The sequence below is a fragment of the Tubulanus polymorphus genome, chromosome 4 (genome assembly GCF_964204645.1).
Source record: "Tubulanus polymorphus chromosome 4, tnTubPoly1.2, whole genome shotgun sequence".
NCBI lineage: Eukaryota > Metazoa > Nemertea > Palaeonemertea > Tubulaniformes > Tubulanidae > Tubulanus > Tubulanus polymorphus.
Window position 1 is genome coordinate 4576672 of NC_134028.1, and position 26033 is coordinate 4602704.

A 26033-nucleotide genomic window follows, 5' to 3' on the forward strand; every position below is an offset into this window, starting at 1 on the left:
ACAACGTCAGGTGACTGCATACGTCAGCCATGACGTCCAGAGAGACCCGCATTACCATTAGCAACCTTTCTATCTAAAAATATCCTCATTATAATCTCCAATTTCTACCATTTTTTAGATTTAGCCGATAGGTTTAATGGAATTGAAATCGTTTTGCAGGTTTTCATCGAAATCATTTGATTCGATACCCGAAGAGGCGATAAGGGTGGCGGTGGCGGGGGTGTCAGTGAGGATGAGAATGTCGGAGAATTCAAACTTCAAAGTTCGACCAGATTTTTAAGTAACGGGAACCGTAGCAAACTGAACGACCCTTACAACGGAGAATCTCCGGTAGTTGAACGTATCCAAATCCATCAGAAATTTTCGTGTTCTCCATCGCCGGAATCAAAAGACGAATATCGTTCTAATGATACGACTTACGACTTTAGATCTCCGTTACTAGATCGAGCCAATTTCTTAGATATCGTCTCTAAAAAAAAATAAAAACAAAGACTCGCGTCATTCGGACGTAAATCGAATATCTAATGTCGCACCATTTAGTGATTTATCAGACGATAGTTTGCATAATATACCGTCGACGGATTACGATGATTCCGACGGATCAAAAACTGCCAGTTACGATCTATTACCGGAAGAGAGCAGAAAAACTAATTCCGCCGAAAAGTTCGACCCGACCGCCGAGTTAGACGCGGTTCTAGAGCGAAGCGAAGCTGAATGCGTTCACAATAGTTTCTCTAGTAACCACATCGCTTCGAAAACCGTCCAGAGTAAATATTACTTCGAGGATTTCGACATTTACGGTGGGAAAAGTAACAGTAAAAAGTATCATCAACAGCACGAACCGTCGGAACAGACCTACCCGCAAGACAGAAGTAAAACAACTTTAGAAAAGGTGCTGCCTTCAAATGATCGTGGTAAACCGTCTGGTAAAGTGAGACTCCAAATATCTGACGATGGTTTGGATTTTTACGAACTCGTTCGGCGAAGCGACGATGATAATCCAGTGTCTCGTCGTCACACGAAATCGGATATTCTAAATCGAAATGTTTCCGATCTTAGAGACAAGAAAACGAAAAAGTATCTATGGTCTGATCTTAGTGATAACGGATATGGATCTATATCGGAGTCGACAAAGATGGCCGCTTTACCATCGGTTTGTACCGTGTGCCGTGGTTCAGGAAAACCGGACTCAACGGTTTCAGTCGTTGATGACAATCATCACAACTCATCATTCGAATCTCAGTCGTCAGATGCAGACGGCAAGATTATCTCGTGTACGTTAGTAATAGACGGTCAGACGTACACTATGTCCGCCACTGATGACCCAAAAATAAAGAATCTCCACCCGGAAAATCGCTCTGCGAAAACGGGTGTTAGAAATAGTGTAAGTTTCAATTTGGACAATGAGAAAGTTTCGCGTAGATCGGTAGTTCCCTTGAAGCACGGGAACACTCGGACTCAACGACTTCGGTCAATAGATCGCGGAGATGCTCGTAAAATAGCGGCCTCAGATGAAGTCGATTCTGTTTTATCCTCCGCGGTGCAAACTCCCGATCTTTACATCCATTATACTATATACAAGCGAAATTCAGGTGCACGTGGCACTGGGGATAGTCAACCAGAGGTTGTTGAAGCAACTGTATGATTTGATTCGGAATATATTTGTACCAAAGACACTCAATCATCAAATATAGACCCTTCCACAGTCGGTCAAATTGTTGAGATGTATAGATTTCCGAATCGAGTCGTCCTGGAAACTAGTTTGGACCCGGATCTCTGCAGGCAATGGTCAATGATCTGACCAGAACCTGGATCCTGATAAATGAGTTATACTTTTGCACGCGTTAACTATCGATAAGAATATGTATAACTTTATCCCAACCTTGTCTCTAAAATTACCAGTATTCTTGAACCTTATACATGTAACTTATCGAACAGCTTTACATTGATTTGAGATCGATAAGTACAGTACTTAAAAAGAGGTTAGTACGGTTTTTGATAAATGCCGTGGACAGAATGGTTCCAGTGCAAATCGCTTAGCGTATGAAAAAAATAACCAAACAATATACAGCCCAAATAGAGCCCGGTGATATGCCTGCATTAATTACTGAATACTCCATTATAAACTGGAAACTGTAGTCGCCACTCCAAAACTCCGTGTTGCAGATATTGCCATGAAATCAAGCTCTGTTTTAAGTATTTGTTATTTTTGTCATATATTTTATTCTATGTTTTATTAAAATAAATTCGTCACATATTGTACGTATTACGTTCTGAATTTAATAAATACATCGTTCGTTTTTGTAAATGAATTTATTTGTAGACTTTTTTTAATGATAATTTCGAGAGACATCACAAGGGGGCCTTATGTAGGCCTGATATTTGGTCGTTGGACGCTGCGGGTATCTGCCCTAATCAATTTTTCAGAAATTAAAATGTTTGATTAAAGCAGACCGAGGTCTTCCTTCAGAACTCGAATGCGGGAACAGATCTCATCCCAGTCGATGAATATTCCTTCCAGATTGCGAACACCGGAACTACCGACGTCATACTGCTGTCGACCGTGTAGAACTCTGAGATTGTCGAACACTATTATCTCTCCTGCAATTACATTCAACATTACATTTATAACATATCAAGATGGTTCACTAGAAAGTTGTGATGGCAGATCGTCGAGTTTGTGATTTTCTAAACCTACATGAATGTATACAAATTTTCGATGTATTTTAGAAATGAAAATATTCTCGTTTTGTTTCTCTATATTATTGATTATCTTTCCTCTAGTAGCTATATCAAATCAGTTTGAAATTGAAAAACATGCAAAATTTAAGACGTAAGATGATAGCACATTGGACACCAAATTCATCCTCATGAACCAAGATATTGTATATTGTATCACCCCTTGATCACCAAGCGTAGCCAGGAGTCGATATTGCTATCCCATAAATGAAAAATTCATGCAGAAGGTAGTAGTTTATGCACAAAATTCGATCAGACAGAATACTTTTTATGAGTAATAGTACGGATACCTGGTTTGAGTGTGTGGTTAACAATATTCTGCGGGTCATACATTATGTTTTCGAGCAGTTTTAAGGCGTCGTAAAGCGGTTGAACGTCTTCGATTGGTAAATTCAGATACGAGTCACGTGATTGGTTATTGAAGCAGACGCCTTTGACTTTGCCTTCGATATCCCGTCTGGAAATAATAACAAAAACCAAACTTACATTATCAAAATCGTTAGATTATTCGTGGTTCAGATCATTTGAAACTTGTTAGAAAAATGTTAGTTTAACTTATCGTGACCCTGAAGTCATTTTATATCTTAATCTATATGATTGTTAAAACCTAGCTGTACATGTGTTTGATAACTGGCCTAGGTCGAGTTCTGGTACAATCCAAAAACAATGTCCTGATACCAGGACACCCCAACAACACTTTAATGATACTCTGACTAATAATAACTTGATCCCAAAACGATCTATTCGTGTGACTTACACCTGCGAGCAATTATCTTAACTAAATTATATTTAGATAATTGCTCGTAGCTTACACGAAAGTTGTCCATCGCGCTATATTGTGGAATTTGTACACGTCGCTGCCTTTATCGTAAAAATCCAATATCTTTGTGCTCAGAAGTTCGTTTGCTTCCGGGTAATTTTCTTCGATGATTTTAGCTGCGTACGAGGCATCTGCAAATTGACTACTGCCCCCTACTGACGTGTTGTTCACACAGTGTAGAAATTGTACCTGGAAAATTCAGACGGAAAGTTGTTTTTGAATGCTTGTATTCCCGTTTTATCACTCTCCATCGTCCCTCGCCTCTATATATCCTCTTCCTTCCCTCCCTCTCCATAGATATTGAAATATTTGAACACTTTTTAGATGGCCATGGAATTACCCCTGGCACGTAGCTGCAATCGGCCAGATCGCAATGCAGTCCTAATGTAACACTGGTGTATGCTAGATTGCTGGGATTCACTTTACTTTTGACTCTGAACACATCACTGAAATATAAAACGACAATTCGCTTTAGATGTCAATTTTCTCTTCTGACAATAGATCAAAAGGACAATGACAATGTAAATTTCAGATTCTGCAGGGTTTATATAGAATTTGGTGAAAATGCTCAAGTGGAAACAATGTAGAATGATAAATAAGAATGACCGAAATGAAGAACTTCAATTTGAAAACAAAAGCAATAAGAAGTCTAATGAAAAATTCTTTCACCGCAAGTATTAAAAGATTCTGAAAATCTTAAAGTGTTGGTATATCAGATAATAACATGGTCCATACCCATAGTTAGTCCTTCTGCTGTAGCAAACTCTATCCGCTATTTTTTGCAAGTGTCCATAATCTTGTGGGGTATCTTTAATTAGTGTCAGACCGTATCGTTGCAGACCAGTTAACCAATTCAGAAAATGATTGTCGTCGTCTATAATCTAAAAACACGAATATATTTCATATGAAAAAAATCGACTAGGTTAATACACATTCGAATCGTAGGTATGAATGGTCAGTGGAACTCGTCATAGTTTGGACTTTCATCATGTTGACAACATTATAGCAAACTGCATTAGACAAACATACAAATTGGGACTCAATCATATGGAGGTGATTTCAGAGATGCGACGACTGATCCGTCGATGAATCTGACCGATTTTGAGCGTACTTGGTAAAAAGTTTTGTGAAATAAGGTCGACACCCACGAAATGACAAAAACAAATTCTGTAGTTAATAACCTATGAATTCCCGGTGCAATTTACTTGGGCCGAAATCAAATGGACCCGAAGTCAGGTCTATAAACTGGTGATTAGATTAAAATGATATGGATAAGAAGGTGAATAGGTACCTTTTTAAAATCATAAGTGGGAATGTTATCTTGTAGTTCGGCGTTCCAGAACTGGTGTTCTACTCCGTACATCGCGCGTCTCTTCTCTTTGGCTTCATCTGTGAATGCTCGCTGTAACAGCCATTTTGTGTCGTAGATACTCCTGTGTCCGTCTGGCCAGGTTATCTCTAAACCACCGTCTTCTGATACCTAATTAACATAAACCAAACTGATTGATTTAGCCTTGTTGTTCATTCATTCAGGATCCAGTTCCACAGCTGTAAAACACGACGTTGACTGCTGTGTGTAACTGAAATAAATACGGAAAATAATATGTCGAGAGTGGAATAACGTAAACAACCGGACCCAATCCTGTAGTTGTGAGTTTGATTCGACTATTCGTACATCGTTTGTTGCAAATCTGCTCAGTGTTACTATGTTTGGAAAGAATGTTTTAAGGCCTCCAGTTAGAGTACAGTTGAAATAAGTCAATTTTCATTCCTCAATTTCTAAATCGTCGCAGATTCGATCATCAAGAATCATAAACTTTTCATTTAAAGTTTCCTTTTAGTGGAATTAAGTATGAAATCAAACTAGGTTTACGTTCAATGTGTGAGTGAATAATAAAGGTGCGTGAGAAAACGGATACTCAAAGTATAACGGATAAGAGCCATATTGGACAAAGGTAAACGGTCAACGTGAGAGATTTTGAACACACGACGTGAGACACAAACACATGTCAAAGTCTAAAGTTTAGTTTGAGAAAACCCTTCACCAGAATTTCGACCGAACATAGAATGGTTTAATTACTGCATATATTATCAATCTAGATTACAAAATGTCGCGTTAGTTATTGATCTTAAAGCAGGGATAACTGTCCCTCTCATATTTGATTGGTAAATTCAACTTGATTTGGTGTCCCTTATACGATGATGCATATCTCCCACATAGTAAACTGGTGGACGGAAACCTGTGGAATTACAGAATATATCACCGAAAAATCATGTAGTTAATTAATGGGCGTACAATGTTAATCGACAATTCTGCGCCACTTGATTTTGAACATAATGTGGTCAGGACATCTCTTAGAAATCATAATATTTTGAATTTCAATTATTCAAAATTATTTCATTTATACTGAGTAAACGTGTAACCTTCCTTCATCGTGGTTACTACGATTCTGTAATTACAGATCACAGATCACAGATTTTCGGACCGTCAGACTTAACGAAAACTAATTTGATTATTTGAAGATGTTCAGATTAACCCTTTTCTTTCTTACCTCGACATCTTTCGGTTCAATTTTCGTATCCAAATTTGACATCAGAACCAACCTGGATTTCGTCGTCGGGTGAAAACATTTCAAACATTGACAGTTATCTCTGAGCCATACGTACGGGTAACTTGTCACTGAATCATCATTCCACGTCACATCCACCCATCTCTTACCATCGTTTCTATGCACGTCCACAACTCCTAAAACATCTTCTTTAACTTCCATGGAATGCAGTAACCGGTGCTGCGACCCCTGATGTTGAGTCCCATGCTGTTTAAATGTTCGCGCGTTAATATTATTGGTGCAATAAGTTCCGACTCGACTAACAGCCAATGGAGCAAGTTCCTTTTTTAGTATTGAAAAAATTCTAGGAATTTTATTTTTTGAAACGTTCAATCGTTTCAGGGCAAACATGGTCACGATGAGTGGAGCGCCTTTCTGGAAAATCTGTCCGTCGTAAGACGGATAACGCGAGACTGATTGACTGAGTGGCTGACTGACTGTCGCAGACCCCAGTAGACTTTGACCTACATACGCCTTCAAACTGATATTCAAACGGAAAAATACTAAGGTATTTTCCAAATTATGGCTAGAAATTCACAAACGGGTAAGTTTTCGCTAAATGATTATTTAATCTTTATTTGCTTTTGTTACTGGTTCAGTTTATGTCTCGGATTAATAAGAAATATTTTGGATTTAGTTTTCAAGACAATAGTAAAAGGGATAAGTTGTTTGGAAACCGAGACGACTCCGGGCTTGTTTCTTAACCAGGTTGAAAGAACATTAATTCTTGGGGCCTGGTGGGCGAATCAGCTAGGTCCCGAGGTTGGTCGTCGGCCCTCCCCAAATGTGGTGGCGTTGGTCACGAGAATAGTTCCTTGGAAACCAACTTTTGATAGTATACCGGGAGAACAACGGGGAAGAACACACTCAAGAAATTAGGTAACAAAGATTTGTAAAAGGTGTCGATACGTAGGAAACACAACTAATAGAATAGTTGTGAGTATCTAGATTTCGGAATATATACACATGAGTTGTTTATTTATTTTTGGTCTCGGGTCAAAATTCAATTTGTGCCGTTGTGCGGAGCTGAGGAAGGATACGCTCTCCCACGATATTTCGGTTCCTTCTTTGGATCGCATAACATTACGATCACGTGTTTACGATGACGTATAATTCATTTCTGTTCGAATACTTTACAATGATCAGATACAAATTGAAAACGATATCTTCATTTCTTTTAATCACATTTATTTAGTGTATTTTTATGAGAAGCAGATGTTGTAAGTTAGAACATTCGTCGCGCATCATCGACGCTTTTGAATGAGTCGAGTAGGAACCAAGGATTACGAAAGGAAGAAGCTATGATAATATTGGAAATGTACAAAACAACTCATCGGCATTAAGTTATATTCAAATCATTCGACGATACTTGTCAGTTCAATCGATCCAAATTGTTTTCAACTTCATAATCCGCTAAGCCATAACGATAGGAATACTTCTACTAGCCAGCGTAAATATGCACCTGTGCTATATGAAGATCCCGCCATGAAAAAGTAGCATTTTCTAAGACGAGACCTTTTTCTTAAATATCACGTTATATTCATGCATCAGTTGATATAATACGATGATAAAATACCCACTACATACAGATTAACAGTTTTAAAATCGAGAATTTTTTCAATCAAAAAGACACGCCGTTTCGAGCTCACCCTAGAGATCAGCGTCAGGTGTGAAAATCGAAAGTAATGTTTAAAAATTCATTAAACCTGTTTTGATCTTATTAACTGTTCTCCGCGTTTGAGTTTAGTTATTCTACTATATAATAGGATTAATGCCCACAAAAGAAATAATGTTTTACTTAAAAAAGACGACTGTCATATAGTGACAAGTATACATTTTAATAAACGATAGATTGAATACGGAATTATTATTGATATAAAGACTGTACATTTTTATAACCAGCATCAGCAAATATAATACTCCTTGTACAATGCTATTTGTACATAGCTGTATTCTTCACAAGTAAAAACATTGCGCGATGCTTTTTTATTTTTGTACAATAGTTTTATTTGTATAAGAATGTATGTATTCAGTTTTAAAGAATGACACCATTTATGATAATTCTTAATGCTAATCATTACACGCAGCTAGAATAAAATGATTTCGTAATATAACAATATCGTGAAGATCGACTAGGATCAGATTGACCTTCACGCGCTAGTGGTTCACTGAAGTTCACGCGTCGGTGGTAAGTATGAAGTATCTAAACAAGCATCACCCGTGGCGTCAGAGGATATCATCGGCGAATCTTAGGCCATTTTGGCCACATGATTAAGTTTTGAATAAAGCAATTTTGTGTGAAATGAAATAATCTCTTAAGACGAACAGAATCATTCTAAACGAAACGTCAGTTCAACTATTTTTTAAACCATGATCGAGCCAATAACTACTTGCTCGGCAGCTATAGATAAAAAAGATTAAATATTTGATTGCGATTTCCAAAACCACCCGGCCGATCAAAACAAAGGTAACATTTTTAGCCTTATCTTCAACATTGTGGGACTTCCACATGCACTTCATAAACTGTGCCTTGTATCAATTGATTTCTACGGGTTGTATTTGTAGGTCTAGGTTTATTCGTGCAGTTATTGTGTTTATTTTTACGATGAATTTGTACGATTCAATTCGCTTTTCAGAACCCTGATACGAGACTGAACCTCATCCCAATCGATGTAGATTCCTTCAAGATGTCGATGTCCGTCTGATCCGATGTCATACTCCTCTCTGCCGTGTAACACGCGAATATTATCAAAACAGATGATATCACCTACAAAACAAATAAATTGACGGTTTTTAAATAAACGAAACAATTTAGCCAGGAACTGGAAATTCATTTTAGGGCGGGTAAATAGAATTAGCTAATGATCAAAACTAGAATAATCAAATCTTCGATATACGCAGTGTAGACTGTGTATGTTCGTTGACGATATGACGAAACTTGGAAATATTAAAACAATTTTTACAACAGAACTAAAAGCTCGAAAAAAGTTCCGAAAATTATCGCCAAGCGAAATGAACCGCAATCACCGCGTCCTTTTTTCGATGTTTACGATAAGCCGGGTCTGTCCGTGACCTTAGTGCGTGACCATAGAATTTGACATTCCGATATAAGTTACATAAATGGTAACAAAACATCGACTTGAAACTCAAGTTTATCTTCAGGTCGATGCGATTAATAACTCTTATCCGTCGTAGCTTTGGGACAATTGAACAGATAAAAAGAAACTGAACTTCGATTTCTACGATTAAGAAATCTGTAAATGTAAACAGCGTGACGCCTATATTTCATGTCAATGTACCTGCTTTAAGTGTATGTTTCACGTGGTTGTTCGGGTCGTACATGATGTCATCGAATTTCCGCAGAGCTTCGTAAAGAGGTTGAACATCTTCGATTGGCAAATTCATAAACGTATCACGAACCTGATTGTTATAGCAGACGCCTTTCACGTTGCCTTCATTATCACGTCTGAAATAGATGGAGGTAACGTTATGCATTTTGTTTGTTCCTAGTTAGTGTTTTCTATTCGTGGACTGACCTAGGGTATATAGTAAAGGCACGCACTCGGGAAATTCCCCATAAAACATTTCTTGATGCAAATAGAGTTCCAGCTGAATACAGAGTTCACAATTATGACGTCCAGCTAAAAAGTAGGCTCGACTCAATTCTACGAGCCGTTTTCATAGCTTCAGTTTCAGTTTTGTGACTGGCTCATAGAATTGAGTCTAACGTCATTGTTCTTAATTTTGAATATATTGAATATATATGGCTCACAAAATCATCAGGTAGGATGACAGCGGTTACTTACACGAAATTTGGCCATCGCGCAACTTTGTGAAATGTGTAGGCGTCAGTACCGATATCATAGTAGTCAACCAATCGGGTGCTGAGTATTTCGTACATCTCCGGATATTCGGTTTCCATGATTTTAGCGGCGTAAGACGCATCGGCGAAAACGTTACTACCTCCAGTTGAGGAATTCACGACACAATGCAGAAATTGAAGCTGAAATATCATGTATTGATACGATTTATTTTAGTTCGTTAGATAGAGCTAAATTGCTTCCCTCTGGAAACATTTCAATGATTAAGTTGTCGATGATAAAATTCGCATTCCCGAGGCAGATTTATTTAAAATGAAGTCAAAGGTATTTTCTTCCACGTTTGATACTGAGACATTATTTAAACTGTTACCAGGTTTCGTCCACTTCGCAGCCATCATTATTATTATCATCAAGTGTCGATAATAATGTTGCTGATTTATTAATACATATGATAACTGGTAGTTAATTAATAGATTTGTTATTTTTACCCCTGGTACATAGTAGTAAAATGGTAAATCACAGTGAAGTCCTAATTTCACGTTTGTATACGCCAGATTACTCGGGTCTGTTTTACTTTCTACTTGAAATGATTCCCTGCGGATATATAGAAATAAACCGGTAAATTCAAATGTGCTCAAACAGATAATGTCCTCAAAGGCGTCCTTAGGCAGGTGGGGAAATAGGGATTGTTTCTGAATGAAAATTCATCGAAATATTTAATTGCTAATTCCCAAAATCTAATATTCAAATACGTAGGGTGACCTTCGCTTTTCCTGCCCAAAAGTCGAGTACGATACCAAGGCCAGAAAAGACTTACGAACTGTCCTAGAACTAATTCTACCGTCTTAAGTTCCTCAATCTGCCGTATCGGCAGCACGGGTGCAATGCGAACGCCACGGTACTTCGTTATTTTTCCATGTATTTTAATTCGACCTTGATCTTTAGGTAATTTTTTCCCGTTTTTATTCAAGGACATTTCATATCTTAGTAGAGTACTTTGTTCCCCCAGATCATCGGGAAGACGTAGAAAACTTTCATTACTGGACAAGAGAAATGAACTATCGGCTTGGAGCGATTCTTTATTTTACCCGTAGTTTGTTCGTCGAGTGAAGCAGATTTGTTGCGCTATTTTCTCAAGTTCTCCTGTTCGTTGCGGTGCATTTCGTATAAGAGCAATTCCATGAAGTTCCATACCGAGCAACCAATCCAACAAATGATTCTCATCGGAGCAAATCTTAATATCAGAAAAAAACTTCTATCAACAGTGATGATTATAATTTAAGAGAAAATACTGCTGTGAGAAAAAACGAAAGGGTATTTTTGAATGATTACACATCGGTAACTACACTACTTCAGCCTTTCGTGCAGCCTACCGGCTTGTTGGTTCCCTCATATCAAAATTGTACTTATAACGTATAATATTGCATGTAGACAGTGGTCTATGCGGCGTCCCGGGTTCGAATCCTTGGTGATGAAATTTCTAAGGGTTGACTATTTTCAAATCGATACAAAATATGAGTTTAACTCTTTCGTGAGCGCTGCGTACATTTTGTACGACAAAATGTTGTATCTTTACTGTACGTATAAAGTCTTGCCTCAAGGATGATGACTTAATTGACGAAAACGTCCCTTATGTTATTACAACTAGAACTGCACTTAAAGATGCCTGGCTACCGGCCAGCTCTCTTCACTTACAAATATCAAATAGTAACGTACATGTGAAGAGTTATGAAATATTAATAGTTCATAATGAGTCTCGTATTTCTAGTTATTGGATTACGAGTGTTATATTCACTACACATGCAGTATATACCTTACTGAAATCATACGTAGGTATTTTATCTTGAAGTTCGGCTCCCCAGAATTTATGTTTTTGGCCATAAACTTCGTTTCTTTTTCTTCTAGCGGCGTCGGTGAAAGCTCTTTCGTGCAGCCATTCACTAGGATACGGACTTTCGTGACCGTCGGGCCAGGTCACCTTCAAACTGCCATCATCTATCACCTGCAATTAAACAATTTTGACATCAGGGCGGATCTAGGAAAATTAGAAGGGGTCCAGAAGAAAAGGCACTTCTCGTATAGCAGCCATGTCAATTGCCACCGGCGGGTTCCATCTATCTAGGGTTAGGTATCATTGAAGAAATAAACCCGAAGAGATCCTATTTCAAAGAGGATGAGGTGACAAATTTATGGGATGGTAAGGGTCCAGACTCCCGAGAACACCCCCATAATCTGCCCCTGGAACCATGACACTGTGTAGCTGAATCTGTAGGTTAGGGTTTAGTTTTAGTTTTAGTCGCTTACCCCCGACGATTTGGTGAGAAACTATGCTTTCACGGGAGGTTGAAGCATCTTAGGTAATTTCTCTGTAATGTCTTGTATTATGGTAACATGCCTTGTTTTCGGGTATGACTGGTTTTTCTCACGATTTTGGTACATACACTAATCACATACGCAAACACGCGTAATTATCATTTTGAAGGTTTCAGTTAATACGTGTGATTTTCCCCTACTAAATACATGCATAATTATATTGCCTAAGTGCGTAGTTTAGCTGATCATGTGCGAGGTCGCGATAAAATAAGGTAATAGTACATAATGATAACACAATCAACGACGATATAATATATAATATAATACTATGCATCCGATAAACTCGGTATATGCATGGAAAATCACCACACAAGATTGTTCAGATTTCCTTATGAGCGATTTTCCATTTCTCTGTCGAACACAGAACGATTCTCGACTCGACTCCAGCCAAGCCCTGGAGGCAGTTGTGGGCTTCCTTGATACACAAAATATTCAAGTGGTCACCTTTCTTCCTATCGTTTCTTATGTTAGTACATATTGACAAATCAGTCGATATATCTAAACTTATTTGTGCCTCTCATCCCTATGTATGTGATTGCTACAGTCTCTTCTTACCTGGACTTGTTTCGGTTCGATTTTCGGATCGAGATCCATCATCAGAACCTGTCTGGATTTCGTCGTCGGATGAAAACATTTCGAACATTGACAGTTATCTCTGAGCCATACGTACGGGTAACTTGTCACTGAATCATCATTCCACGTCACATCCACCCATCTCTTACCGACGTTCTTCTGCACGTCAGTTGCCCGTAACGGTTCAGCAGCGAGCTCCGGGTCATTCCTGGCTCGTGAATGCGTCAGACGCAATGATCCTCTCGGTTTCACTTCAGTTGATGATCGTAGAAAACCGTTTACGCAGCCAAGCGCTCGCGAACTGAGGGACGCAGGTTTCGCAGAACAGAAAGCCCGACTATGAAGCAGGGTGGGCCTCTCATAGCGGCAAATATTTGAACAAACACGAAATAGTAATTTCCGCGCAAAGAAATGCGAAGTACTCATTTTTTAACGTATGCAATGACTCCTGTGCACCTGAGAGTCACGATTACGTCTTATCAATGTAGTTTTATATGTATGCACCAAACGCCGCTCGCAACCGAGTTTTCGAGACGGTGAACTCATAGAAACGAATGAAAAACTGAAATACCTATAAGAGCAGAGATATTGACTCTTACAGTGTATGCATGTGCGTTGTTTTTATTCTGGAACTGCTACGATTATAACGCACGATATAGGCGGCTCTCTTCTCTACTGCGCAAATGGGAAATCGTTGTTCATAGCAATCCACGCGATTCCACGTCCCGGGAAACCATTCGCTATTCATTTAACTACTGTCGAACCTGGTTAGTACAGCTGTCCGTAGAAAAATGAAAAGTCATCGTACTAACCGACTTTCGTATATCAACCATTCAATAAAACCAATTTACGTAGTACCTTAACATAATAACATAACAGAAAACCCATAAGGAAGTTAATTTGGGTGTTGTCAGCACCACCACACAATAGATAGCTCTGACGACGCATAAATATTGCGGACGGGTTTAAAACTTTAAAAAAGTGGGAACTCATTAATTATGGACCATCGTACTACAAGCGAGTTTGTTTACTACAGAAATGAATGGGAGCTCGTAAATTTACATCGTACCGGGAATTTCGTACTGACGTGATCGTACTAAGCAAATATCTTTATCGGAAAATGTTATACGGCTAGCCGAGAATTCTTAAATTCAACGTATTACTGAGGTTTTCGTTGGAGCGCTAAAACGAAGTTCGACTGTATGATCATCAAGGCTACTTTAGTTATCAAACAAAAGAGGCAATCAACGAAATGGAGGCAAAAATGATCAAATAATCACACTTAGAGATTAATTTGAATTCACTCAATTAGGCTGAAGACGGTGGTAGTAGAACTTCAATTACCACGCGTACGCCTCACCCGAGTGAATTCAAATGAGTGAATTGAAAATCAATGTAGAATTTTTGAAATTATCAAAATGAAACTTTTGGTCGGCTCTGCTGATTCTTCAGGATGCAACGTGAAAGAGCGACGTCATTCCGAGATGCGTGGTAGCGACGGGGCTGAAAGTGAGTGAATTGATCTTACACCGCGTGGGGCATAAATATGAATGATTAATGAATGAAAAAAATAATTCAATAAATAGCATTTCGTATTCATCTAAGGCAAGTCGCATTCCAGACAGTTATTATGTTTGCGGTGGCAACGGCTCCGTAATAGGGCTACAGTTCCGACGCGCTGTTTCATTGCACCCACTTTACCGCAAATTGTGTGCTATTTAACGACAAATTCTAACCCAAAAGTGTGAATAAATACAACCTGTTCCAATTACAGAGATGGAAAAAAATCGGGTGTTTATTTTTTTTTCATCTTTTCTTAGTGTTTCTCGCGTTTAATCATGTTGGTTTTATTGAATCATAGCGATGCTAGTGGTGCTAATACATGGGCTTGAGTGGAATCTGTTGATAGGTCGCAGGGGTGGATCGCCCTCTCCCCTCTTTCATTTGAGAATCAAATTAAGCAATAATGATTTTTCAAATTTTTATGAAACGCTTTCAGCTAAAACTGTTGTATTTCAATTCTTGGTTATATCATATAAACACTGAACTCCGGTGATGAAATTACGACAAAAAATATTACAATACGAATTGAAGATATTTAGGAGGAATCATTTTTTCAATTCACTTTTTTCTAAATTCCAATAACAGTTAGTTGTAATTATTCAACAGGTATATAATAGTCACTAAATTGACAGGTTACTCGGGCATTTGCTCGGCCGAGCATAATGAGGACTCTACGTTCGACTGTGGCAATAGAGGGTTCCACTTGTGGCAAGCGAGGATGCAGCGAGGATCCACCACGTTCGCTAGTGTGCACTCAGACATCAACCTCTGGATTCTTCTCATATTCGATTAAAGTCTATCCATAATTTCTCAAATTCTTTGAATGTGATCAGTAAAAACCACCTTAAATATGAACCTTCAGATCATCTGAGTTTATCAAAATAAGTGATTTGCCTAATTTCTGACGAGGGAGGTTAAAAATCTAGATGAAAGTTCATTGAAAATGAACTAGATTTTGACGGGGTTGTCGCACTGTTACACACGCCATCTAGCGGGATAGCTGGTGGCACGAAGTCCTCATTGGAGAAGGTCGAAGGAGATATGGTCGGCCGAGTGAGGGGTTGAATTCACCCGTCCACTCGGCCGAGCTAACAGTATAGTACTTTTACTCGGCAATCATTCAACCTCGCTTAAAGTTCAGAAGGTCAATACAAACATTTTCATAGAATCGAGTCTCATTTTTAATCCGAGGTTTTCATGGGGCATATTGTTTCTTGCGCCCTTCCACGTGACTACGCCATTATAGTTGACAAACACAATAACTGATTCACATAACACACAACAAGTTTGTAAATCCCCTCATTATATCTTTTTTTATGCATGGCACGTCAGCGGCACTGATGATCGGTAAAAAAACTACAAATACCGCTACAAGACTCCACAGGGAGGACCTCTGCTCAATAACACATTGTTCCAAATATCATTGTCCTATATATCATACGCATTGAGAACCTGACGATGATCTCTAGTGTGAGATCGAAACGTCGTGTTCTTATATTTTAGATTGTTTCAATAAATAAATTCTCGATTTTAGATTTCTATTAATTTGTAAATAGTGGGTTTTCATCGTATCATCTGTTCACCACGTTTGAGTGTGGTTATAGTACCATCATACGCATTGTTCACATGCGTCACAACGACCGTCAAAAGTGACTAGCCGCCAACCATTGACAGCCCGTATGACGTCATGCGCACAACCTATATAAACATGTCTCTAACAAACTATAGCTATCATTCTGTTCTACCATGGACTCTAGAACGAGCGTTCGTTTCAAGAGTCCATGGTTCTACTTAAATACGTGATTACAAATATATCGATTATAACAAATATTCATTTCTAAAAAAAAGCACCGTGCATGATGATGTAATGGGTTTCATTCGGTTCATTCGTACTCGGAACTGAATCAGAATACTCATCCGATTTAAATCTCTTGAGATCAAGTTGAAATAAACATCAATTTATCAACTCTGAAAGGTTTTAGATGTTGTAACATCATATAAAGCAACAAACTACAAAATCAACTGTCATATCATATTTCTAAGTAACTGCATTTCATAAATAATATTAAATATCACGTAATATCAAATAACTAACTCCACACACTTAAAAAGGTGAAACGGAACAGGATCCAGTTGCACAAAGAAAATCAGACTCTCTAGCGTTGAAACATTGAAATGAACTGATTTGAGCACGAAGAGTCTAACTAACATGCAGAACTGGATCCTGAACTGTGGAACTGTATCCACAACTCAATAAACAATTCCATTGCACACTTAAAGTGAAATTGAACAACGACTACGAATGGCTTAAAACTATGGCTCGGTGGGAGACGCTACAAAAATAAATGTAGAATAATCAGGATGTATTTTTACGTCGTTTGGATAGTGATGCCCTGTAATACACCGAGTCCCCAAGTCGACCCATGTACGACGTCCAAGGCTGTTGATCATACGGTAAAAATGTCACATGTGAAATATTCATTTCATTCAAACTGCGATCGCCTGAATTCAGTACAGTCGTTTCATTGAGAAACACAAACTGAGGTTCCCTCAGTAATTCCTCCAGGTTCAGTTTCACGATCTTTAATTCGTAACGCATTTTCACGTAACTTCCTTGAGCATCGCGCAATTGACCATTCATTCCAAATATCACGATTAGGTCGAGTTTTCCATCACCATCAACATCTCCTATAGCACCTATAACATACCAGTACATACAAATATATACACAATGAATCCCACTATGAGAATAAAATAGAGTCCAAACAAGTTTTCTTGAGCTAGTAGCCCTAGTTTGTATCATATCTTTTACTTTTCATTGTTATGGACTGTAGATAACGCAATATTGGGAATTCAGTATATCAGAAGATGTCTTAAAACACAAGTTACCGGTGGTTCGTTCCTCTGGTTTCAGGACAGCACAAAACGGTCCGTAGTTAAAGTTTTGAGCAGTTAAAGCCGGATTCAGATTTTCACCATTGAAACGAATTTCCTCATCCACCAGTGACATTCTGTCAGAATCAGTCAAATCTGTGAATATTAATAGTAAACATCAAATGAAAATCGTTCGGGCTTAAATCAGTATGAAAATGATATTCTACAAATGGCCTAATATTAGATCAAACTTCAGCACTCAGTAATCAGTATTGAATTGTCGAACTGGGTTAATAAAACCTGCATCTAAGTTTGACTGTTTACTTACTGTAGTAAATTTTCTCAGCTGGCATTTCAAATACTTTCACCGGATTCAACTGAGTTGTTCTATCGAAGATGAAAACTTCAGAATAGAAAGATCTTAAACTGAGATCACATTCTTGCACTTCGTCCTCAACATCTCCAGCATCGACTTCAATATCATCTCCATCTGAATGAATTGATATAAACGGAATAACAACAGACTGATGATAAGTGGAAATTCAACCTTTATTTATAAGTTAGAATTCTGTATCCAATTCCACTTTGCGCATTCAATTTGATTTACGTACAAAGAATAAAGAACGGATTAAAAATCTTCGTTTATTGAGGGATGATTAAAAAAATTCCACTATGAATCCCTAAAATAGCGAAAAAGGGTTTAGCTTACCATCATCCGTAGTACCATCAGCACCATCGGGAGACAGTTCATCAGTATCTTCATGATTACTATTCCTGTCAATTTCAGCAGTTCTTTTATGAATCTGTATCGAAACATCATCAAATTCAGCTACACAAACTTTAGGGGTCAAAGAATTGAATATTTGGAACTGGAACTTACAACTCTCTGCGGATGAATTCCATGAACGACACCGGTTTCTTCGATTATCCACTCCTCGCGTCCTTGAGTCCGGAATACGAACAAATCGCGTTTCGGCAAGGTCGTGCGGAGAATGAGATCGGAACTCATTTCGTACTGAGAAGAATTCATCATCCAAATTGCACGACCGTCGAAGCCATCTATAATCATAGATGAGGAATATTGATATTTCGGCCACTTTCCCGGACTCCAGTGGACCATAAAATCAATAACATCATCATCAGAGAAATAGCCAGGAGCAGGAGAACTATAGAGATATAAATACATGGAAAAATATACTTAAAACACACATATTTCATACTAAGATGGCCATGTTGGATCACACTCAATATGGCCGTCATAAAATACACAGTTTTTTCACATACCTGTAAGACTCGTGACCCGGAAACTTTTTCATCCACATGATTTTCAAATCTCTTCCATTATAGAGTGCGAGAGTACCGTCATACGCCGACATCAGAATATCATCACAACCATCACTGTTCATATCTATTACAACTGGACTGACCATTACTCCTTTCGTTTCACTCCTTAAAACACATACATTCAAACCTGTTTATTCATAACTGAAGTGCTAAATCAAACGCTTTAGAGGATATTCACATCCCAGCATGTCATATTGGACATCAAGCACCGGCTAACAGGAGTTTAAGGACAGCCATTTGATGGAAATATGAGCAATACATGTTACATTCATGTATAGCCTCTATTAGGGGTCTTTGCATTTGTTAACATTACACCGTCGTTATCAACACCATGAGTGAATTCTCGATATTTCAGTATTTCATAACAACTGCAGCTGTCCTACAAGTTAATGAATCCATCTCAGATTTCCATGTCTTTCTACTTACCTATAAATTTCGATGATTCCTATATGATTCATTGGTTTATGATTCCAGGTATGGTACGCACCATGCGTACCATTCACAGTTTCATTGCGTTGTAAGTTCATTGCATAACGATAGAAATCTGGTACTGATATACCCATAAAACTACCTACAAATTTAAAATACATTTTTTTACTAACATATTCTATTCTATGATACGTTTAGTACTTTGTTGACATTTTAGCCAGAGGTAAGTTATAATATGCCATATAAAGCAAACAAGAAATTGTTGAGTCAAACATCATCTTAATATGCCTATATGAGTTAGACTAACTGGGCCATCGCAATAACAAGATTTCATCCTTTAAAAATAAGAATCTAGTTGCACAGTTGTTGATTAAGAAAGATTTGACACTATTAAGTTTGAAATATTGGAAATAAACTAATCTTAGCTCTAGAATCAAATCTAACCAACAGCCGTGGAATTGAGACTAATAGATAATCATCACATACCGGATATAGTTTCACCTCCACTTCCAAATAATATATACTCAGATTGATCAGGATGAGTGAATAGAATAGGTGACATGTAAGTCTCACGACTTCCCGGCATCTCTAGATATCTCCCAACAGGTCGACCATGAGCCCCATCTAACATTAACAACCGACCTGCGGTTCTATTATGTTCCTAGTACAGAAATATGATTCAGAGAGTCAGAAGAAGTTTCAATGAATAGCAAGAATTCAGGAATTGGAAAAGGTCCTAGCTACCTCAGGCGGAAGCCTAGGTTCCCCACCATGTGGTATAATGATTTCTGGAACTCCATCCTCAGTGAAATCTTGCCTCAAAACTAAAGGGTTGTAAACATTCCACTGCATATTGACGATCTGAGGATTAATTCTCCAATAAACAGAACCTAAAAACCGAAGATTGGCAATCTGTAAATGGCTACCTTTCCTCTAGTGACATCATCATCAGCATACAAACCGTTATATGGATTGAATGCCACGAATGTACCCAGACGACCAGCGCCGAGACAATCGAAGCGGCCATCTTTGTTGATATCGATGTTACAATTAATTTCGAATACTTCGTTATTCGTGTAAAAACTCCATAAAATTTTGCTATCATTTCCTCTTAAAGCTAACAAGGTTCCTAAACAAGGCGGTTCCATTCCTGAAAGAGGTAAAATGATGAACTACTCTCGAATGTACAATAATTTCAGGACTGATGATATAGTATTCATTAGAGGAGGATCCCAGGAGGTTTTCAAGGTTTCGGAAAAATGCAAGCTAATAAAGCTTATGGCTTTATCAATTATTCGACTCTCTAAAGTGCACAAGTACCTCGTTTATGACAGGTTTCATTGATAAGATCAGGTGTCAGTTCTCCTGTAACGTCTACTCCCGATGCTAAACCCAGGATTACATCTAAAGCACCATCTTCATCAACATCAAACAACCGTATACAAGATTCTGTATCTACAATACACAGTTTGATATCTTTGATCACCTTAAAATGTCACCGGTGAGTAGTAAATTTAGAATAGAAATAAAGTGAATTTTGTTGAAATGAGGTTCCAATGTAAATGCGTGATATTTAGCACAGTAGAGTTTGCATATGGATGCTGTTTTCTTCTATTACAAAAGAGCTGCAAGTGATTTAAGATGCACTTTTCAGATCTGTGGGAACTACATTTAGAGGTTATGTACCAGTAACTTAACACATTAAGTAGAAACAAAATGATTCACACACAGCTAAAAGAACATTTCCAAACACAAGGAAAGGTTTTAGTTTTCATAGTTGATGCTCTACAAGTAGTTTATGAGAAATTAAGCAACCACAACTTCTAATATATCCAACACTTTCAACCAATTCCATGTTTCTCAATGTTGAATCATTTCACTGCCACAGCTTCTTTTGAACAGTGAACGACAACATCAGAGAAATGAAATGAATTTTTTTGCGAGATGAAAGGTGAAATAAGGTCTACATGCTATGAAATTAGACATCAAGAATGTGCATTAAACTATTCTATCAGTGTTAGAGGACAGCGAGTCAGACAATCTTACCTCTTAAATTACTTTCTGAGACTTAGAAATTGAAGAACAAAAAGCATAGCTTTATCATATGTTTATAAGTGGATAAAGCTTTGATGATAAACTGACTATTGGAAGAGTACATACCTGTGTGATTGAAATATTTAGTCCATGGAGCTGTGCGACGAGACCTTCCAGTAGAATTCAATAGAGTTGAATTATTTTCAGCAGTAAAAAGTTTACCAGTAGGAGAGGATTGGTTACCAGTAGAAGTAGAGGATGGTTTACCAGTAGAATTAGAGGATGGTCTACCAGTAGAAGTAGAGGATGGTTTACCAGAAGAAGTAGATGGTTTACCAGTAGAAGTAGATGGTTTACTAGTAGAATTAGAGGATGGTTTACCAGTAGAAGAAGAAGATGGTTTACTAGTGGAAATAGAGGATATGATTGGAGCAGCGATAGAATTCACAATAGATGTAGAGGTAATGTCTTTCGAGTGGTCAGTAAAAAGTTCTTGAGAATCAGTAGTAGGTTTGTTAGCAGATATTTCACCATGATTGCGCGAAGTTGTCGACACCGGAGTGGTATCCAGGTTGTGCGATTGTTGCGTTACTAAGGAAGTATAAACATCCGTTGTAATGTTGAAACGTGACAGCAACAATGGAGTTGTAGAACGTGACGGTATCGAATAGAGAATAACACCGGTAAAAACTGCTCCGACGATTAAAACTAACGCGAAGACCGTTCTCTTAAAACATGTGCTACATGTTGCTGAACATGCGTCACATGTTCGTTTTGGCATCGGCCGTCTTAGATCTAAATCCTCAACATCTTTACTCAAGTTTTGCATGCTAATATTCTCAAACACAGAACCATCGTTAATATCAATTTTAGTAAATCCGTTGTTTCGCCTCGAAGACGACTTCTTCGATTTGATTTTCGGTTTAACGTAAAGAAGGTTTTCATTGTCATCTCCATCGCTTTTTTCATCATCATCATCACTATCTTCACTCAACTGATCTAATTTCGAATATCGAGCCATTCTCGTCTGGAAGAAAACACAACAAACACCTAATTCAAATACAAACATGGTACAACTCTAATCATTGTTGAAAATAAATTCAAATTCCTTTTCCTATATCCAATCACAACAAATAAACAACTATTTCACTACAGCAGACTACATTCTTGCCATGGAGCTGACTGCTTAGGATCCATCTTCACTCGGACTGCCTCGGAATTAACATACTGCCTTATAGAAAATTGATTGGTCCCATGAGATTGGTAGCATGTGCAGTCTACTGTAATACAGAAGTGTTTAGTTACAGGGAGGCCAGCAGTTCTCCGTTAGAGTACTATCCCAGAACCTTGTTGTCTGTTACTACCACAACCTTATACGTCCTACCTTCATACCCGCATCCTATCCCAAACCCTTATCCTTACTACAGCGATATTTACCTGGTCTCTAATGATAACTTACAAGATGGACTGTGTTTGAGGTAATGAGAGCAAAGACAGCTGTATGCCTATATTAGTTATTATCTATCACGTACACTAAACATTAGACATCTGATTTCATTCCCACAATGATAATTCTGCCCTACACCGTGAAATAGAGAATTCTGCAGCCTATTTGTTTTTAACCTACTCTTTGATCTTTTTGATATCATAAAGTCTTTGAGGGTCAACTTGACCCTAAGGAGCCTTTGCATCAGGCAAGGATACCGGTCAAGGAAGTTAACATTATGCTTTCTATGTCATAATGACGTCAATTGGATTCAATACAGTCCGGTTCAATACAATAACCATAGTGAAACTATTTGAATATTAACCATTTTCCTTTGAATGCAAAATATTGAGAAATTTAATACATGTAAAACATGAAAATACATTAGAGAAATGAATTTAGGATTCACCCAGTCCTGTATTGTGGATGTCTCCACAGTGATCTCCATCGCTCTATGATCCTAGCGTACCCACCCACCCAGACACGTTCATTCAAATTCGCGTGACTTTTGCCGACACAACTACTGTCCGCATTTTTGCCTGTGTTCAAACTGCCATATATCAGCAAATAAACAACCGATTTTGATAAATAAACTATCTACACTAGGCCTAAGCTTATGACGTCTTACGTTTGTTCATTATATCATTTTGACGATAAATCTGGTTTTGGTACAATTAAATTTAAGATACAAAAATGATGCGCTTTTTAGCGATGAGACACGCTCAAGTGTCTTGTTGTTAACGAACTACAGTGTTACAATGCCTAGTTTCAAAGTGAAAAAATGGTGTCAATTTTGCTATTTCTGTATTTATATTGCATCAAGCATGGACTATGATGAAGGTACCTCCGAATGAATATAATAATAAGAAAACTGAATGTTTGAGGTTTGTAAAGAGAGTTTATTTTTCGAAGTGGATATTTAACCGTATACAGCAAAGTATTTACTTCCACTATTTTATAAAAGTTACAATGAAATCATTATATTGGGTTTAGGGTTAGGTTTGGATAGGGTTAGTGTCGAGAGGGTGAGAAGAGGGTCGAGAGGGTTCCGTTTTACCCCTAGGGATAGGATTAGGGTAAGGTGAGGTATTAAGATAGTTAAAACATTCAGTCAGTTTTCAGCGAGCTTGGTGGTCTAGTGGTATGACGCTGTGCTAGCAATTTACTGGTCCGGGTTCGAGTCTTGCTCTATTTTCTCTAGGCCCTAACTCTGTTATCTCCACACTTTCCTTGAATTTTCTAAGTCGCGCACCTCTGTGCGCATGCGCGACGTAAATCAGCCAATCAGCGACGATGTACGGTAAAATAGCGGAAATAAATACTCAGCCGTATACGGTAAAAAATATCCACTGCCTTTATTTTTCACAATCGATTTAAATAGTGAAACTGAATTTCTGGTGGTTTAAAGTCACAGTGATTTAAGAGTATTGAGAAAATGTCGATCGTCTCTTAGTGTCTGTGGTACAGACACTAAGGTTCTTGGTGAACTCAGGAGTTGTTTGAATTGATTGAGGAACTCTACTCAGTAAGTAAGTAGATACTAAAATCAATCAATTCCAACCAAAGCCCATAGCATACGGCTTATTACTACCATTAATATATACGCTATGAAACTGTAACTGTCAACGGATCTCTATAACTCGCGATTCCCGATCAAGCTCACCTGCTTATCTGACCAATAATCAAACCAAATCACCAAATCCTACTACCACAGCGATTCAAAAATTATTTTACAGGGCGCCGCCATTTTGAATATTTCGGTCATGTGACTTTAATAAGGGCTATTCTGGTATACTATTCATATATTTTTGGACCGATTTTCACCGATTCTCGTTCAACTCGAAGTAGGGTCACTCCACGTTCAAACTGTATCGTTAAATAGAAAGCAAGTTTAGGTATATGCGATAGGTCAATTGACCTGTGTACGGCAGAAATTTGAAAATGAACATTTCATGATTCTCTGGTTGGTACAACAGAGTGAGTTACTTTGCTCCTCTACGATTGAGGAATGGCTCCGATAAATATTCAACCGCAGCATTCCCTCGCAGCTAATACCCAGGGTTGGGAGAAAGTCCATCGGCGCTATCACAAATACTTAATTAATGTTTGTAAGCGGCTTCGTGTGGAAGATGAGCTGCATTTCATAGATCTCATAGATCACCTAATTCTACCTCTCTTCGAGATCTTGGCCAATTTCCCATACTCATTGAAATAATTTTATCTTCTTTGAAATAATTGGTTAAATTGCATGAAAAATTACCATTAGTACCATCCATGAAACATTACGAAACATGTCCGATTTACTTCGTCACTTGGGACGATGTTTCAGAGATACGGTACCCACAGAAATAAAACTCTGAAAACACTGATGCCGTTGTCGGAGCCATTTTTATTTCAATCATAAACGTAATCTTGACTAGAAAGTGAATATTGAATATTCATTTGGGATATTTTAGTCTAAGCATATGCACATATGAGAATATGTTGAAACAAATTTCTGGGCTTCCAGGTTCGAAAAGAATTAATTTCTCATACAAGCTGGAGATATGGAATCAGTTGTTGAACGTGTGACGCGAGTCGAACCAGACTCATTCTTATCACATTGTTTCGTATTTGACGAGTAGGTAAGAAACTTCAGCTCAACGTGTGTGACTTGACTCAAATCAACCGAGGAATCATCAGATATTTGTAGTGTCCAGGTTGTGAAGGGAGGTAAAGCAGATAGTTCGTCTTGGTTCTCATTATACATGCAGCCTAATTCCGTAATTTCATCTGCAAAATGATGAAAATAAAATAATTTAGGCTACAAGTAGGCTTCCTATGCGCAATACTTTGCGAAGACTTCCTGCTAAAAAAACCAAATACATGTACCATTGTAAATTATGAAAGCGATATTCAAGAACGCAAAATACCTTAAAAGGCGCAACTTGCATGATTTTAATGTCTCGTGTCAGTCGGGTCCAGTTGCACAAAATATGTGTGATGTAAACCAGTGTATGAGATCTAATGACATTGGTATTTATCCAAACTTAAACGAGCCTTCGAGCCTAGATGTTTTATCAGTAATAATGATAATTACCTGTTGAAAGTATATATTTGTAGCCTATCGTTTTACCATCGCCGAAGAAACTATAAACCTTGCCGCGGTACCTGTCTGAGAATTCACCAGCCCTCGACAGCAAAATACCTAATTCATCATCGGTCGATTTAGCTCCGTGAACGACGATTCTCATTTCAACGATGCGAATTCTTTCGTAATCTGCAAACGACGGCTCATCGATATCAATGACGAAATTTACGCTTCGATCCTTTTTCAAAAGCGTAATCGGGCATTCAGATTCGGTTAGCGCATCACCCGTGCAATTTTC

At 38.0% G+C, this 26033-nt stretch overlaps 3 protein-coding genes across 4 annotated transcripts; all 3 read right to left on the reverse strand.

Moving 5' to 3' along the window:
• Nucleotides 1-2261: 2261 nt before the first annotated feature.
• Nucleotides 2262-6563, reverse strand: LOC141904702 (gamma-butyrobetaine dioxygenase-like). The gene is made up of 7 exons (XM_074793333.1): nt 6112-6563; nt 4851-5039; nt 4295-4440; nt 3900-4005; nt 3552-3748; nt 3030-3196; nt 2262-2601 (listed from the first exon to the last, which is right to left on the reverse strand). The coding sequence occupies exons 1-7, from the start codon at nt 6517-6519 to the stop codon at nt 2444-2446; spliced, it is 1371 nt and encodes a 456-aa protein (XP_074649434.1). The 5' UTR covers nt 6520-6563; the 3' UTR covers nt 2262-2443.
• Nucleotides 6564-7369: 806 nt separating this feature from the next.
• LOC141904701 (gamma-butyrobetaine dioxygenase-like) lies at nt 7370-13780 on the reverse strand. Its single transcript, XM_074793332.1, has 7 exons — nt 12918-13780; nt 11803-11991; nt 11078-11223; nt 10478-10583; nt 9975-10171; nt 9468-9634; nt 7370-8935 (listed from the first exon to the last, which is right to left on the reverse strand). The coding sequence occupies exons 1-7, from the start codon at nt 13359-13361 to the stop codon at nt 8769-8771; spliced, it is 1416 nt and encodes a 471-aa protein (XP_074649433.1). The 5' UTR covers nt 13362-13780; the 3' UTR covers nt 7370-8768.
• Nucleotides 13781-14828: 1048 nt separating this feature from the next.
• LOC141904026 (uncharacterized) lies at nt 14829-24413 on the reverse strand. Of its 2 annotated transcripts, none has more exons than XM_074792467.1 (14): nt 24329-24413; nt 21306-22206; nt 21192-21212; nt 20466-20600; nt 20107-20274; nt 19890-20035; nt 19632-19806; nt 19143-19287; nt 18657-18821; nt 18253-18538; nt 18082-18175; nt 17701-17862; nt 17388-17528; nt 14829-17195 (listed from the first exon to the last, which is right to left on the reverse strand). In XM_074792467.1, the coding sequence occupies exons 2-14, from the start codon at nt 22198-22200 to the stop codon at nt 16855-16857; spliced, it is 2874 nt and encodes a 957-aa protein (XP_074648568.1). In that variant the 5' UTR covers nt 22201-22206; nt 24329-24413; the 3' UTR covers nt 14829-16854. The 2 variants fall into 2 exon arrangements, with proteins under 2 accessions (XP_074648568.1, XP_074648567.1); XM_074792466.1 differs by having other exon boundaries at nt 20107-20295.
• Nucleotides 24414-26033: the final 1620 nt, after the last annotated feature.